The sequence below is a fragment of the Cucumis melo genome, chromosome 7, assembly GCF_025177605.1.
Source record: "Cucumis melo cultivar AY chromosome 7, USDA_Cmelo_AY_1.0, whole genome shotgun sequence".
NCBI classification, from domain to species: domain Eukaryota; kingdom Viridiplantae; phylum Streptophyta; class Magnoliopsida; order Cucurbitales; family Cucurbitaceae; genus Cucumis; species Cucumis melo.
The window spans coordinates 17,099,941-17,113,977 of NC_066863.1; the positions used below are offsets into that span (position 1 = coordinate 17,099,941).

General features: G+C 32.7%; 1 protein-coding gene and 1 long non-coding RNA gene across 3 annotated transcripts; one reads left to right on the top strand and one right to left on the bottom strand.

The window, feature by feature from the left end:
• Positions 1-4,083: 4,083 nt before the first annotated feature.
• LOC103499132 (serine carboxypeptidase-like 25) lies at positions 4,084-12,556 on the bottom strand. The gene is made up of 8 exons (XM_008462033.3): positions 12,168-12,556; positions 6,901-7,104; positions 5,895-6,070; positions 5,398-5,673; positions 5,143-5,279; positions 4,916-5,011; positions 4,535-4,640; positions 4,084-4,421 (listed from the first exon to the last, which is right to left on the bottom strand). Exons 1-8 carry the CDS (start codon positions 12,430-12,432, stop codon positions 4,278-4,280), a joined length of 1,404 nt encoding a protein of 467 aa, XP_008460255.2. The 5' UTR covers positions 12,433-12,556; the 3' UTR covers positions 4,084-4,277.
• Positions 4,237-7,231, top strand: LOC103499131 (uncharacterized). 2 transcript variants are annotated; one of them, XR_007822458.1, is made up of 5 exons: positions 4,237-4,386; positions 4,586-4,742; positions 5,567-5,619; positions 5,822-6,124; positions 6,891-7,231. It is a non-coding gene; the product is annotated as an uncharacterized LOC103499131 (long non-coding RNA). The 2 variants fall into 2 exon arrangements; XR_539699.3 differs by lacking the exon at positions 6,891-7,231 and having other exon boundaries at positions 5,822-6,425.
• Positions 12,557-14,037: the final 1,481 nt, after the last annotated feature.

Sequence of the window (14,037 nt, forward strand, 5' to 3'; positions counted from 1 at the left end):
CAAACAGTCATACGTCTCCTAACAAGGGTAGTACACGCCATTTTACATCGCATGTCCTATAATGATACAAAAGTAACTAAGTTTAGTACACATATCCATATCATGACTTACATATTATCATTCCAAAAACTTAAGAATAATGGGAACATACATACGTACCACAAAGCTAAGGATCATGTGGTGATCCTTGCTGTTCCCAAGTCATGTCCTGTATCAGCTTTCGCATTTATTCCATTTCTGAAGCTAACGCCTGGTAATTTCTATCTTGCAATTCAATCCATTCCAAAGCTTGATCAAGTTTAGCTTGTATTTGAATCTCTCTTTCTGTGGTCGACTAAGAACATGACATCGTGGAACTGCTCGCACTCGTCGTCTTGCGGTTCTTCTTTGGCTTGGGTCTCCAACCAAGGCCTTTTGAGTAGTCCGGTCGTTTACCCAACACCTAATCGCATATCTCATCCTCAGAGAGTGGCTGACTACCCTTTGCGGTAGGCTGGGACTGGAGTTCCAACATTTGGTTCTCCAACAAATTTAAAAACTAAGTTAGGTAACGCAAAAATATATAATGAAAGAGGATAATTAATAAGGGCATAAGAGTTTGTTCAATAACTTACATGCGCATCCTATGCGACCTGTGATACGAACGTCCCGGCTCGAACGTGTGTTTTCCGAAACAACTCCACACGGTCGACCGACTCTCCTTTTTTCTCAACGAGCTCGTGCTGTCATTGTAGAAACGACTTTGACCTGTTACTATGATTGTAAGGTTGCTTCTGTCTAGCAGCCTTGTTCGTTCGTGATTGCTCCTGCATGAAAAAAATAATATTATTTATTTTTTATACATATTAAAAGTTGAAATCATAATTATATTAAGCATGCCAAATTAAATACCTGAAATGTACGGCTCATGTAGTGGTCGTAGAGGAAATGTCAATCTTTATGACGTCCAACCAATACGTTTGGTGGGTTAGCCGAGCCTCCTTGGGGTCGCTGTACTTTTTGAAGTGTCTATGACAGTCACTCCAAAACTCCTTAAAGGTGGTGAGCATCTGATGTTCAACAAACCTATTCATTGCTTGATCATTGAAATCAAGCACAAAAAACGCTACACATTACAAAAATAACACATTAGATTGGTTAACTTAGATATATTTTAATTGAAATCATAAATATGTAGTTGACTTAATTACCTGGAGGTCGCCCTTGATGATCTCAATATATTCTTTGCCAACGTCCACCCACTTAAGGCAGCAGACGAGAAATGTCTTTTGCACCCACACGCTTATCGCCTGGCTGAAGTGAACAGCGTGTGAAAAAATAGGCTTCTCCGCTCCAGGGGCAATCGTCAACGGAATGCGCCCATTGACAGTAATGTGATGCTTGAACTCTAAGAATCGAGACTGCGCATGTCTCCTAGGAGTCGCTCAATTCAATTCAATTCAATTTCTTTTAAAAAGAATCCTAAAACAAATTTCAATTCAATTCAAAAAATTCAACACACATTCAATACAAAAATACAACACACATACAATACCTAAAACAATTTTTTCAAAAAAACCCTAAACCTAAAAATTTTAGATTTTAAACTTACCTTAATATACACGGCGGTAGATGGCGGCAAGGACGGACGGTAGTGACGGTAACGGCGGGAAGCGCAACGACGACTGGGTTCGGCGACAGAGCACACGGTGATCGTCTCTCCCTTTCTTCTTTTCTCCTTCGTTCTTTTGGTTCTGTGATTCACAGAACTAAAATGAATTTAAAGGCGATCTCCTAGCGCATCACGAAAATGTTAGGAGATCCCACTAATGGCGTCGGGATTTAAGGACCTTTCCCGACGCACCATGATGGCGTCGAGAAAGGTACTTATTCTCGACGTCGTCCTCGATGCATAAGGCAAATCGTCGGGGATACATGCCCCTGTAATTAATTCGTTGTAAATTACGACGAGGCTTTCCTTACGCTGACATGGTGCATCGGGAAAGGTTCTTATTCCCAACGCCTTTTCCGAAGCACTATTCGGTGCTTCAGGAAAGGTTCTTTCACCTGACGCCTAACGTGAGGCATCAGAAGAACTAGCTATTCTCGACGATGTTGCTGGCAATGTCTTCCTCGGCGTCAGGAAAGCCCCGATTTCTTGTAGTGATATTTGGTACATGATCGTTTAGATTTAACAATTGGTTAGTGCACGATCATTTAGATTTGGTCGTTTAGCTTTGGCTATCCAAATCTAAACGATTTATTTTTTAATTCTATCGTTTAATATAGCTACACGATCGTTTAGATTTGGGTAGCCAAATCTAAATGATTTTTTTCAATTCTATCATTTAATTTAGTTATACGATCGTTTAATTTGGTTACACGATCGTTTAGATTTAGGTAGCTAAATCTAAATGATTTTTTTTTCAAAATTTGAAACGTGATCATTTAGATTTGGTTGAACGAATTTTTTCAAGATTTTTGGATACACGTCGTTTAGATTTGGCTAAATGATTTTTTTTTTTGTTTATTTTGATACACGATCGTTTATATTTGTTTACACGATCGTTTATTTTTTTTACACTATCGTTTACTTTTTTTACACGATCGTTTACTTTTTTTACACGATCTTTTAGATTTTTCTATTTTTTGTATACAATCGTTTAGATTTGGTTACCCAAATTTAAACGACATAAAAAAAGGACAAGAAGAAAGACAATGAAAAGAAATCGCAGCGGAAAAAAAAAAGAAGAGAAAAAGAAGAAAGACGATGGAAAGATTAAACGACGTAAAAAAAAAAGAAAAAGATAAGAAAAAGACCATAGAAAGAAATTGTAGTGAAAAAAAAAGAGGAAAAGAAGAAAGCCGATAGAAAGAAATCGCAGCGAAGAGAAAAGAAAGACGAAAGGACAAACTTGGAATACTTAAAAAAAATAGTTAACTTTATGGGCTTTGTTATACTAGCCATAAATACTTTAATTGTTTGTTATATTTATGAAAAGGAAAACTTTCCTAAATATAACAAACTATTAATACTTACAGCCCGTGTAACAAAGCCCATGAAGTTAGCCATTTTTTAAATATTCCAGGTTTGCCCTTCCATCTTTTTCTCCTCACAAATTGTCTTCCTCTGTATTCTTCTTTTTTAGCTACAATTTCTTCCAATTTTTTTTTTGTTTTTAGATTTGAGTAACCAAATCTATTTCTTTCTATCGTCTTTCTTGTTTTTCTCTCTTTTTTAGATGCGTGCATGTATTTCTTTCTCTTTCTTCTTTTTTCTTTTTTTTTTCATTCACTGCATGCATTGTATCGTCTTTCTTCTTTTCTTTTTTTTACGTTTAGATTATGTAACCAAATCTGATGGTGTATAAAAATCTTGAAAAAATTGGTTAGACATTTAAATTAGGGTAACCAAAACTAAAAATTGTGTATAAATAATATTAAAAAAAGTCGTTTATACCAAATTTTGAAAAAGAAAAATCATTTAGATTTAGTGTAGCCCAAATATAAACGATCATGTAGCCACGTCTAAACAATCGTATGCTAAATTTTGAAAAAAAATCGTTTAAATTTGGAATCCCAATTTACGATCGTGTAGCCAAATCTAAATGATCGTATACCAAATTTGAAAAAAAAATCATTTAGATTTGGAACCTCAAATATAAACGATCATGTAGCCAAGTCTAAACAATCGTATACCAAATTTTGAAAAAAAATGGTTTAGATTTGGGGTGATCGTGTAGGTAAATCTAAACGATCGTGTAACCTAATTAATTAAACTATCGTGTAACAAATTAGTCAAATCTGAACGATCGTGTAACAAATCGCGTTACCAAATATATTAGGTGCATTGTTAACGAAGTATTTATGGTATTTTACACGTTGGACCTCTGGGCTTTTTCTATTTTCGGAATTGTTTTATACAGTGTAAATACTCTATCGTTTTTTTATATTTTTTTAAAAGACACCTTATGAAAATTAACTTTTTTTTTTCTTTTTTTGGAAAGTTGAAGATTTTTTTTCTTCATTTTTAATAATTTAGCAAAAGAAGAAAAAACGGACAATTAAGCTTCCATGGGAAAGGGCAATTTGTGACACTTGGAATAATGGCGTAAAAGAAATGCACAATTTCATGATAATCCCTACTAACATTCAATATGCCTCTTCTTTTATCCACTTAAATTTCTCCTATCCTTTTTCCCCCTTTCCCCAATCTCCAAATTTGCCAACAGTTTCGAAGAATTACACATTACATTCAGCAAATTCTTTGCTCTAAATACCAAAATGAAAATGAGATTTCAAGATTTTGGTAAGGGTTCCCCTTTGAGGAACGATTTGAAAAGCTGAAGAGCGGCTCTTGGTTTGAACAATGGAACTTCATGCCCTGCTCCTCTAACTGTTGCAAAGGTAAGCCCTTCATATACCTCTGTCCAACCTCCCACCTTCATCAAAAACCATAAAACATTCCACATTATTTTGCATAGAGATTTTGATAAATCTGACTTGAGTATTTTGTTGTTCATATTCAACTACATTTCTATGAGATGAAACTGACCTGGTTTTTGACATACCATGGATACCATGGAACTTTTGTTCTTAATTTCAGCTGTGAAATGGAATATCTTGTCGCCGTTACAGGCACCACTGAGTCCACATCTCCACTGAAAATCATTTCCCACAAACTTCATCATCGGGCGGTTGATAAAATGCCTCAAAGAAATGGAAGATACTTTTTTGGCTCGATCAGCATGATTTATTGATAGGTATAATATAACATAAAACTTTAATAACTTCTATGACTTCTTACAAATTTCTGATAACTAAATGTTATGAGGTAAGACTTTTATTATGTGAGATTTGCCCCGTGCATAAATTGATCCGAATGTTTAGTGTCAAAGAAAGATGGGGGACAAGCATGTAGAAAGTGACTACTAACCTGAAAACCCAAACTCTCATGCCACTTGATATCAACTCCCTATAAATTGGAAGTATGGATACATCGGTGTCGTTCCAATTTCGGTTCAAGAGTTCACTGCATGAAAGGAAAACATTGGCTGTTTATGTCAATAAAGATACTCATGGCCATATATAAACTGTCACTTCTCTCTTTTCATAATATGCTCTTTAGTTCTAAAGGAAGTCATCGATGCAACATGGATTTACCTGCAAGCAGTCCATCTGTACGGAATTTTCGTTATGTTGGCATGAAGAGCTTTTTGAACGTCTGGCCGATTGAAGTATATTTCTGCATATTTCTCGGTACAAGGATCATAACCTGCCTTTTGCCTGAATGCCCGAGTCTATGAAAGCAACATTAATGATTTAAATCTCCTTTTAATTGCTCTAATCAAACATCATTTCTTTCTCTCTTTTATTGCTGGTTGATTTTTGTTTTACAATATAAACAAAAAAAGATACCCGGTGAGGCAGTCGCATAGTACTCTGGCGGGTAGCAAGACTACCGTCGGAGTTGTTGCAAGGAGGTGCATAAATATTGTATTGATCAATATTCCCAAACTCTTTATCCATGGCATAGGTGTACAAGGACTCACATTCATTTGATTCCTTTTGTCGACTAAAATCACAGGTGTTAATGAGCTCGTGGTACGTCTTGTCCGAGATCATGGCATGGCTCCACCAGTACGTTACTGTCCCTAAGTTATCGTAGTAGTTGTCTGTTACGGCATTGCCAACCTACATTTCATTCACTTACCCCATTCAAAACTGAATAGCATTCATGATGCATAATTAGTATAAATCTTCCATGTCAAGTTAAGATTCTCTCCGCTTTTAATCAAGTTATAACACGATGTACATGTGGATGTCTTTATATTGTGTGTAGTGGATACGAAGTGAACGGGGAGAGAAGTAACAAGACGAGAGAAAAGGACAACAGAAAAAGCTGAGGAAGTTACCATAATTCCCTTGAGATGAATAGGGTGGGAGGACTTTGCATTGTAGGCCAAGATTTCTCTGGCAAGCTGGGGAACATAATGGCCAGCATAGCTTTCACCTGTTATAAAAATGTCGCGGGTCTTGTACCAGGGGAAACGGTTGAGCCATCGTACAAGGAACTCTAAGGAGTCCTTTGCTGAAACAATGTTTATGATCAGTCACAAGTCCATCCGTCCGTCCATGCATCCAGGTACATATAATTTAAAAAGTCAGGTTGGAACAAAAAGCAGACTCAGTACTTTTGCTTCCAATAGAAAGTGTACCGAGTGCTTTCCATTATCAATTGCAATGTTCAACAAAATGCATGGAGATTAAATACTATGGTTCTTAAAAATATTTTTTTCCTTTTTTTTTTATATATATGAAATAGATATGTAATTCAAAGAAACTGTGATGAAATGATACGGTGTGAAGTAAAGTAGCCAGGATTGAAAAATGGTGGTCAACTATTTAAATATGTAGTAATAATTTATTGAAATGTTTTTGGTTTTTTTTTAATGAAATATATGGTGTAGCATCAATTGAAATGGAGGGAATAAACAAATTTAAACAATTTTATTTCTGCAATAAAATGGTTATTTTAATCTAAAAATAAGCGAATTTCCTGGCTTTCTATATAAATTTTCATAAATATAACAAAATATTAATATATTTACAATTTGTATAACAAGATTCATAAATATTTCAGTTTTGAGTTGTTTTTTTTTTTTTTTTTTTTTTTTTTTTGTTGTTGATTGTAGGCATGTGGACATTTTCTGTTTTTGAAATTATTTTATGCAATATAAATATTTTATAAAAGGCCCCTTATAATTGCAATTAATATCTTTGTAGTACAATGGGATGAGGGGATTTGAATTTAGGAACTCATATCCATAGGTACTTATAGGTGCCAATTGAACCGAATTTATGTTGGCATAAATTTTGCAATTTACTTATATATTGTGTGATGTTTTAAGATAGGGGTACCAGTTCGACGATCACCGGTGTTGAGTAGGTCGGAGGAGCGATTGGTGTAGGAGAACCCGACGCCAGCTGGAGTTTCAAGAAAGAGGAGGTTGGCGAGGGAGTTCCAAGAGAACTTATTGGGTACTAAGCCCGAGGCCTTATTGTTGATTCTAAAGGGACCAATCTCTTCTGAAGCTCCATACGCTATGGAGGAGCAACCCGGACCTAACAATTACTTAAATCAAATGCATTTCAATAATAATATTAAATAACTAAGGTCAAGTTTGGTAATATTTTGTTTTGTATTTTTGGATTTTAAAATTAAACCTAAAGGCACTTCTTACATCTCTAATTTTTTTTCTTTGTTGTCCATTTTTTACTCATGGTTCAAAAAACTAAACCAAAATTTGAAAACAAAGAAAAAGTAGTTTTTGAAACTTAGTATTATTTTATTTTATTTACCATTTGGTTAAAAATTTAAACATTGAACTTAAGAAATATGCTGACCTTTGTATCAAACAGGGGAGAAAATAGGACTTTAATTTTAAAAAGAAGATGGATAGCCAACTGAACCTATAAATGAAATTGAGCTTCTTTTTGGTCCCACATGACCGTTGACCCGGACGGCCAGGCAAAAATTGGGTCATCATGAAATTCTTGCTTCACATAACATCAGAGCCATGCGCTCAAAACGGAGGAAAATGTTGGCTTTTGATGTTTTCTACTTTATGGATTTATAGTTTTTGTTAGTATTGAAAAAATTAATAATAAATCAAAATAGCTTACTTATTTTTTAAAATGAAATAATATTCTTTTTTATAAACGTTTAATTTGGTAATTCTTTTTATAATACGTGAGGCAGAAAAATCAAACTTTTAACTTCAAAATTGATAATATAAAGATTATACGAATTGAGGTTGAATAGTTAAAAAAGCAAAGATAAGAAAGCAAATTCATTTTTTATCCATTTGAGTATATAATTAGAAGGTTGTAAAAAGAGTTCCATGATTAGTTGTTTAAAGTTTTAATTATTTAAATCTATTTCATTTTAGATATATCAATATGTAATCGAGCGAATCAAACAATATAGAACAAAAACAACTTTCTTATGGAAATTAATACATTAACTTCTCCTCAAGAAAAAATGGGAAAAGAAATTATTTTGATCTTTGAACTTTTAAGTTTGTCCAATTTTAGTCTTAGATACGTTACCGTCTATAAAATTTCAACATATATCTGTTTTAATCCCTAAATTTGAAAAAATAAAGAGAAAAAAAAAAACAAAACAAGATAAGATCTTCTAGTCATTGTTCTATTAATTTTTCATTTAATATTTACTTGTTTATCATTAACCTATATTCTTGAAACCACACGGTCATAATTACATGTGAATACACACTCAAAACTTTCATTAATTTGTTAAAAACAAATTAAAAGTTAGAATCAACCAAACTACTTTTGAATATTTTGAATATTTAGGAGTGTCGGGGCCTCCTCCAAGCTTAACCGGGTCTAGCAAACTATATTATAGCTCACTCTATGTTTAATAATTAGTGTCTTTCTAAATTTAGGAAATATATATTACTATTTCAAATCCCTTTTTCTACAATAATCATAGTTTTTACTATATTTTTGTTAGACTAAAATAGTATGCATCACAAACACAGACACAAATTATTATATAATAATTAATTATAATAACTAACAATATTTCTCTCTCCTAATCATCATAAACAAACACTTACAAAAGAACACAAATCAAAGTAAATCGTATTCGAGAGATAAAAGATTAGAGCAAATACTTTAAAGTTAAAAAAAAAATTAAAATGAAACCAAAGTTAAAATGAAATTGATTAACAAAATGTAATTAATTAATTTTTTTAAAAAAAAGGTTTGGAAGTTGCTGAAGAATAAGAAGAAAAGAAAGAGAGACAATAGGATGAGGTTGAGGGAAAAAGATAGAGAGGGGTAGACAATGGCATTGATGGTTAGCTCCCAATACATAGCTGACAATATGACCTAACCACACAATATATAAATTGGCAGCTGCCTCTGTCCTTTTATTCATTACTAGGAGGCCCTCTTTCACTCCCACTTTCCACCAAGACGTCTACAATATTCAAGTAATATCTACTAATCCCGAAGTCTTTATTGATCCATTTCAAAACAAGAGATTAAGTATTAACTTTTTTTTCTCCACTAATATTATTTCATACAATCAATACAAGTCTCTTATAAATTTATTGAAAAAATTGGAGAGGTATTTATGTACACCCCGTTGGTAGTCAATATTTATTTTTTTAAAAGTCGGTATAAAATGTTTATCCTACACCTTTAAATACTAAATATCCATTTTTTCTAAAAGTTGGAATCAAATGTTTATCTTAAACCAACTTATTTAATCGACTCATCATTTTTTCAAAATTCATTTTAATTAGATCGGTTTAAAAATACATAAATATATCTTCAAAACATCTTATTTGTTTAAACTAATCACTTGAAAAACTATTCAAATACACCCTAATCTAATAGGACAATCATATAACCTTATGATATTTGGTTGTCAAAGAAACATAACTCATAAGATACTAAACTTAAGTAAAAAATCCCAATTAACTAAAATTTATTTTTTAAAATTTATTACTATTTTATATATAATTGTTCAAGTGCAACAAAAGTCTCACTAATGAAAAGAAAGTTATGGTATATAAGTCTGTTAGCACTCTCGGTTAAAATCAAAATCATTGAAAGATGTGCTTAGAATGGATAACATGTTTGTAACTATGAAGATATTTTTTTGTTTAAAAAAGATATTATTAAGAAAAGAAAGAAAGAAAGAAAGAAAGAGGTATTATTAATTTATATTGTAGATGTGTGTGTGTTTGGTATTTGGTATGTGGTTTGCTTTGTACAGTCTAAGGGTGGTTGGGATCATGAATCCAAGGCAGACAGTAGGGCATTCAAGTGTTTCAACTCTGAAGCCTTTCTATCTATCTCTTTGGTCTATTTAGGGCTCTTTCTCTCTGACCCTAGTTTTTTAGGGCCCCTTATCCTTCTTAAAAAAAAAAGAGAGAGAGAGAAAGAAATAATAACAAGTCACAAATAAAACCACCATGGGGAGTTATTGACTGCGCCTTTCCTTGTCCTTTTACTGCAATAACGCAGTGAATATAAAACTAACTCAACTAATTAAATAAATAAAAAAATATTTAATGAAATGCCATCTCATTTTCAAAGCAGCAATTAAGTTCTTCAGTTCCAAGAATTTCTTCTTCTTTTTTTTTTTTCTTTCGCTTCTCATCGATGTTAATATCATGTCGGCAACCTAAAATTAAATTCACACGTTGGAGCAAGCCAGTGTTAATTTATGGGCTTTTTTTTCTTTTCTTTTTTAAAATGGTTAATTAATGGTATTTATAATTTATTGAAAAAAATAATTTTCATACAATTTAGTTTTTTGAACTTTAATAGGGTCGTACATAAACTAAACAATTGAAATAATTTTTTTTAACCAAAATTTAATAGATGAATATTTAAATATATACAAGTAAATATTGAAATTTAATTTGGAACTTATGGAGTTATGATAAGGTATTCTTACTTTAGAAATTTATGAAATTTTAGTTATAAATATAGTAAAGAAAGAAAAGAATAAATAAATAGAGGGAAATGTTGAAAATAGTAGGGTGAGGGAAAAAACAAATGCAAATCATGTTACTCAAAACCACCCGATGTAACAGTTCCACCTCTTTTTCATTTCTTGCTCTTAGACTTACCCCACCATTCAAAATTAATTTTTTTAAATAAATTACTACTATATATATATTTATTCATACAATAACAATAATATAGGAACGATAAGCAAAATAATTGGCATTGATTAGCTAAAACATAGAATGAGTAACTTCAAAGCTAAATTTTTTACTTTTAATGACGAACTGGAACTTCAAGAGTGACTTAGATACCCGAGGGTCATAATGAATCTAGAAATTCAAATTCATTCACATATTTAATAAATTTTTAGATTCATTCACATTTCTAATATGTACCTATTCAGTGAGATGTACTTTCATTTATTAGAATAGTTGAAAGAACATAAAATTAAATGCTGTCTTCTTTCCTATAACATTTGAAGTTAGTATAAATAGGGTTGTAGTTTCCACATTTAAAGATAACTTGAATTTGAATGACATTTTTTTATAGAATGTTTCTCTCAAACTTTATGCTTTCCTTTGTATTCTTGTGTTAGAATGCATGCTTAAACTTTCAATCTAGTTTGATCAATTAAATTGTGGAGAGTTTGAAATCTTGAAGTTAGGAACAAATTCTCCTTCTTTATTGATCTTTGATCAATCTTTTCAACCCAGATTTATTTAGCTTTCTTGGGGTTGTAAACTAATTGTATAATAGAAGTTATTCTTATTAATGTTATGGGGATTCACCTAAGATAAAAAGAGTTCTCAAATGTGATTGAAGTTGTTCTGCTTATCAAGGAAGTAGAGAGAAGAAACAAAGCGGTTGTACCAGACACAAAATTTCAATATTACCATAAAAATAAAAAACAGTGCAACTTAGCTGTAAATATTTTAATTTTTTACCATCCATTAATTGTTCATATTTTTTCGTTTCGATATATCTACTCACATCCACCTCTCCCAACTGGAAATATATACACACTAATAACATGTGTTAGGCTCTGTTTGGTAATTACGTTTTCCTATTTTTTTTTTAATTTAAGTCCAAAGACATTCATTCTCTTTAAATTTCTTACCATCTTTTATCTATTGTTTTATCAACAATTAAACCACATTTTGAAAAGAAAAAAAATCTTTTTAAATTCAGTTAAAAATTAAAATTTTGTACTTGTAAGTAATCTGTACGATGGTAAGAAATTAAATTTTTAAAAACCAAAAACTAAAATAAAAACTTCACATGGTAATCATATAGTTTTCCATTTTTTATTTTTCAATATTAAACTTATAAATTCCACCATGTCCATCCATATTGACTTTCAAGTTTAAGTTTGTGTTTTGATGGTTATATTTTACTTTAGGAGCGTTTTCAAAACCAAGTCAGAATTTGAGACTAAGAAGAAAAATCCAAATAGTAGTAAATAAAGTAAGAGAAAATAGCTAGATTTAATGTGTTAATAAGGTTGTGGGTGTGGTTTCCAAATACTAGAAAACTTAGTAATAATGAGAAAAATGAAAATATTAGGTGGGTATAACGAGGGAAATGATAAAATTAAAAACTGTGGAACATTGTTGTTAGTGATCAGTGAGACTGACCTCCGTTGAGCCAAATGACGAGGGGTTTGGAGAGTGGTTGGATAGAGGCTTCAGTCAGCCAATAGAAGAGGGCACGACCGGCCGCCCGGTTCACCGTCACATAGCCGGAGAACTGCTCGAAAGAAACCTCCGGCTGCCCGGGAAGGGCCCATATTCTATCAGCCGCCGCGCCGTCATCTGGTTGGCTTCCGCCTTGGGTCGGAGAAATGATGACTACTAAGAGGAAAAAGGCGGTGAGTGTGAAGTAGATCTGAGAGTTTGCCATGGTGACCGGCAACCGGCGTTTGAGGACGGCGGAGGAAACGGAACTTAAAATTTATTTTATTTTATATTTTTTTGGGCTTTATTGTGTTTCGTTTGCTGGTGATTTAGGTTTGATGGTTTAGAGTATGATTTCAGTGTGGATTAAATAGAGGGGGAGAGAGAAGGAGTATGAGATTTCGCATTTGGGCAACAATAATAAAGTTGGATAACGTCATTTTATTTTATTTTATTATTTTTCTTTTTTGGGAATAATGAACTGTTGGAAAAAAGATTAGGGGCTGTTTTTGTTGGATAGTGATGATGCTTGAGATTTATGATGAGTAGGGATTAGAAATTCAAATTTGTATTTATGTATTGGTTTTTTGGATATTTAAATTCATTAAAATTGGAGATTAATCTGTACCAATTAATTTGTTGAATAAGAAATTTTAGAACCAATCACAAATTGTCACATAATTTACTAAAATAATTGTATTTGGAATTAACTAAAAATTGACATAGGTCACAAATTAAATTTAAAGACAAATTGCACAATTCTAATGATGCCACATGTCTTTATTATGACAATTGTAAATTAATTATTTTGATTAAATTAAATATTATTTACTTGCCTAAAATTCAATTGAGCAAAAAAAAATAAGCTTAATTTAACCCAAAATAAAATATGGCTCAAATCCATGTGATTGAGCCTATGGGTATGGTCCATGGACCAGACCAAGCTCAAGTCCATAAAAGTCCCACCAGGGAACTCTATAAATAGAGGAATTCTCTTCATTTGAGGAGGCAAAATTTTGAACTTCAGAAGGTCTAGAGAATTCTTCCAAGAGATAAAAGACTCTTCAACTTCTGAAGTCGAACACCCTCGAAGATTGAAGCTCTTTTGAAGATACAAGCTTTCTTCCAAGTCTCCAACTTCAAGAACACCCTCGAAGATTGAAGCTCCTTTGAAGATACAAGCTTTCTTCCAAAACTCAAATTTTAAGAACATTACGTGCTTCACTTCCTCAAATCAAGCGTAAGCATCCAACCGAGAGAGAATCAGAGGATCAAATTCTAGAGATCGAACCACATCGCATCAAATCAACGTAAATACAACATCAACACAAGTTCAACTTTACGAATTAAATTTCTCCGAAAATCTCGTGTGAACAAATTGGCACGTCCAGTGGGACATCTCTACCTCTCATCTCTCTCTCGTTATTCAAATCTACAAGAAAATCAAGGACATCAAAGAAGGCTGCATCTAAATCTTTTATTGCAAGCGACGCTTACATATGACCCATCACCCGCAGTCGTTTTAAGGGAATCACTAAAGAGCAGGATCAAGGCTCTAATGTCACTTAGAGCATTCTCAAGCAATTGATGGAGTCTCCTAAAGCTGGGATTGTCCTCAAAGAAAATCCTTTGTATGATAATTCTGATTCTGCTTCTAGCAAGTCAAAGAAAGAAGCACACCCTGACGTGATGTTTGCCATGATGGCTAATATAACGGCTGAGGCTGTCATGGCAGAGATGGAGAGGAAAGTTAACTTCCTGATGAAGGTTGTGGAGGAACGAGATCATGAAATCACAACTTTGAGAGAGCAGATGCAGACTCGTGAAACTG

Coding starts and splice junctions, on each gene's coding strand:
- LOC103499132 (XM_008462033.3), bottom strand. CDS start 12,432: ATGGCAAACTCTCAGATCTACTTCACACTCACCGCCTTTTTCCTCTTA. Junction 5,674..5,894: donor TTCATCTCAAGGGAATTATG/GTAACTTCCTCA, acceptor AATGAAATGTAG/GTTGGCAATGCCGTAACAGA. Junction 4,422..4,534: donor CATGGTATGTCAAAAACCAG/GTCAGTTTCATC, acceptor TTTTTGATGAAG/GTGGGAGGTTGGACAGAGGT.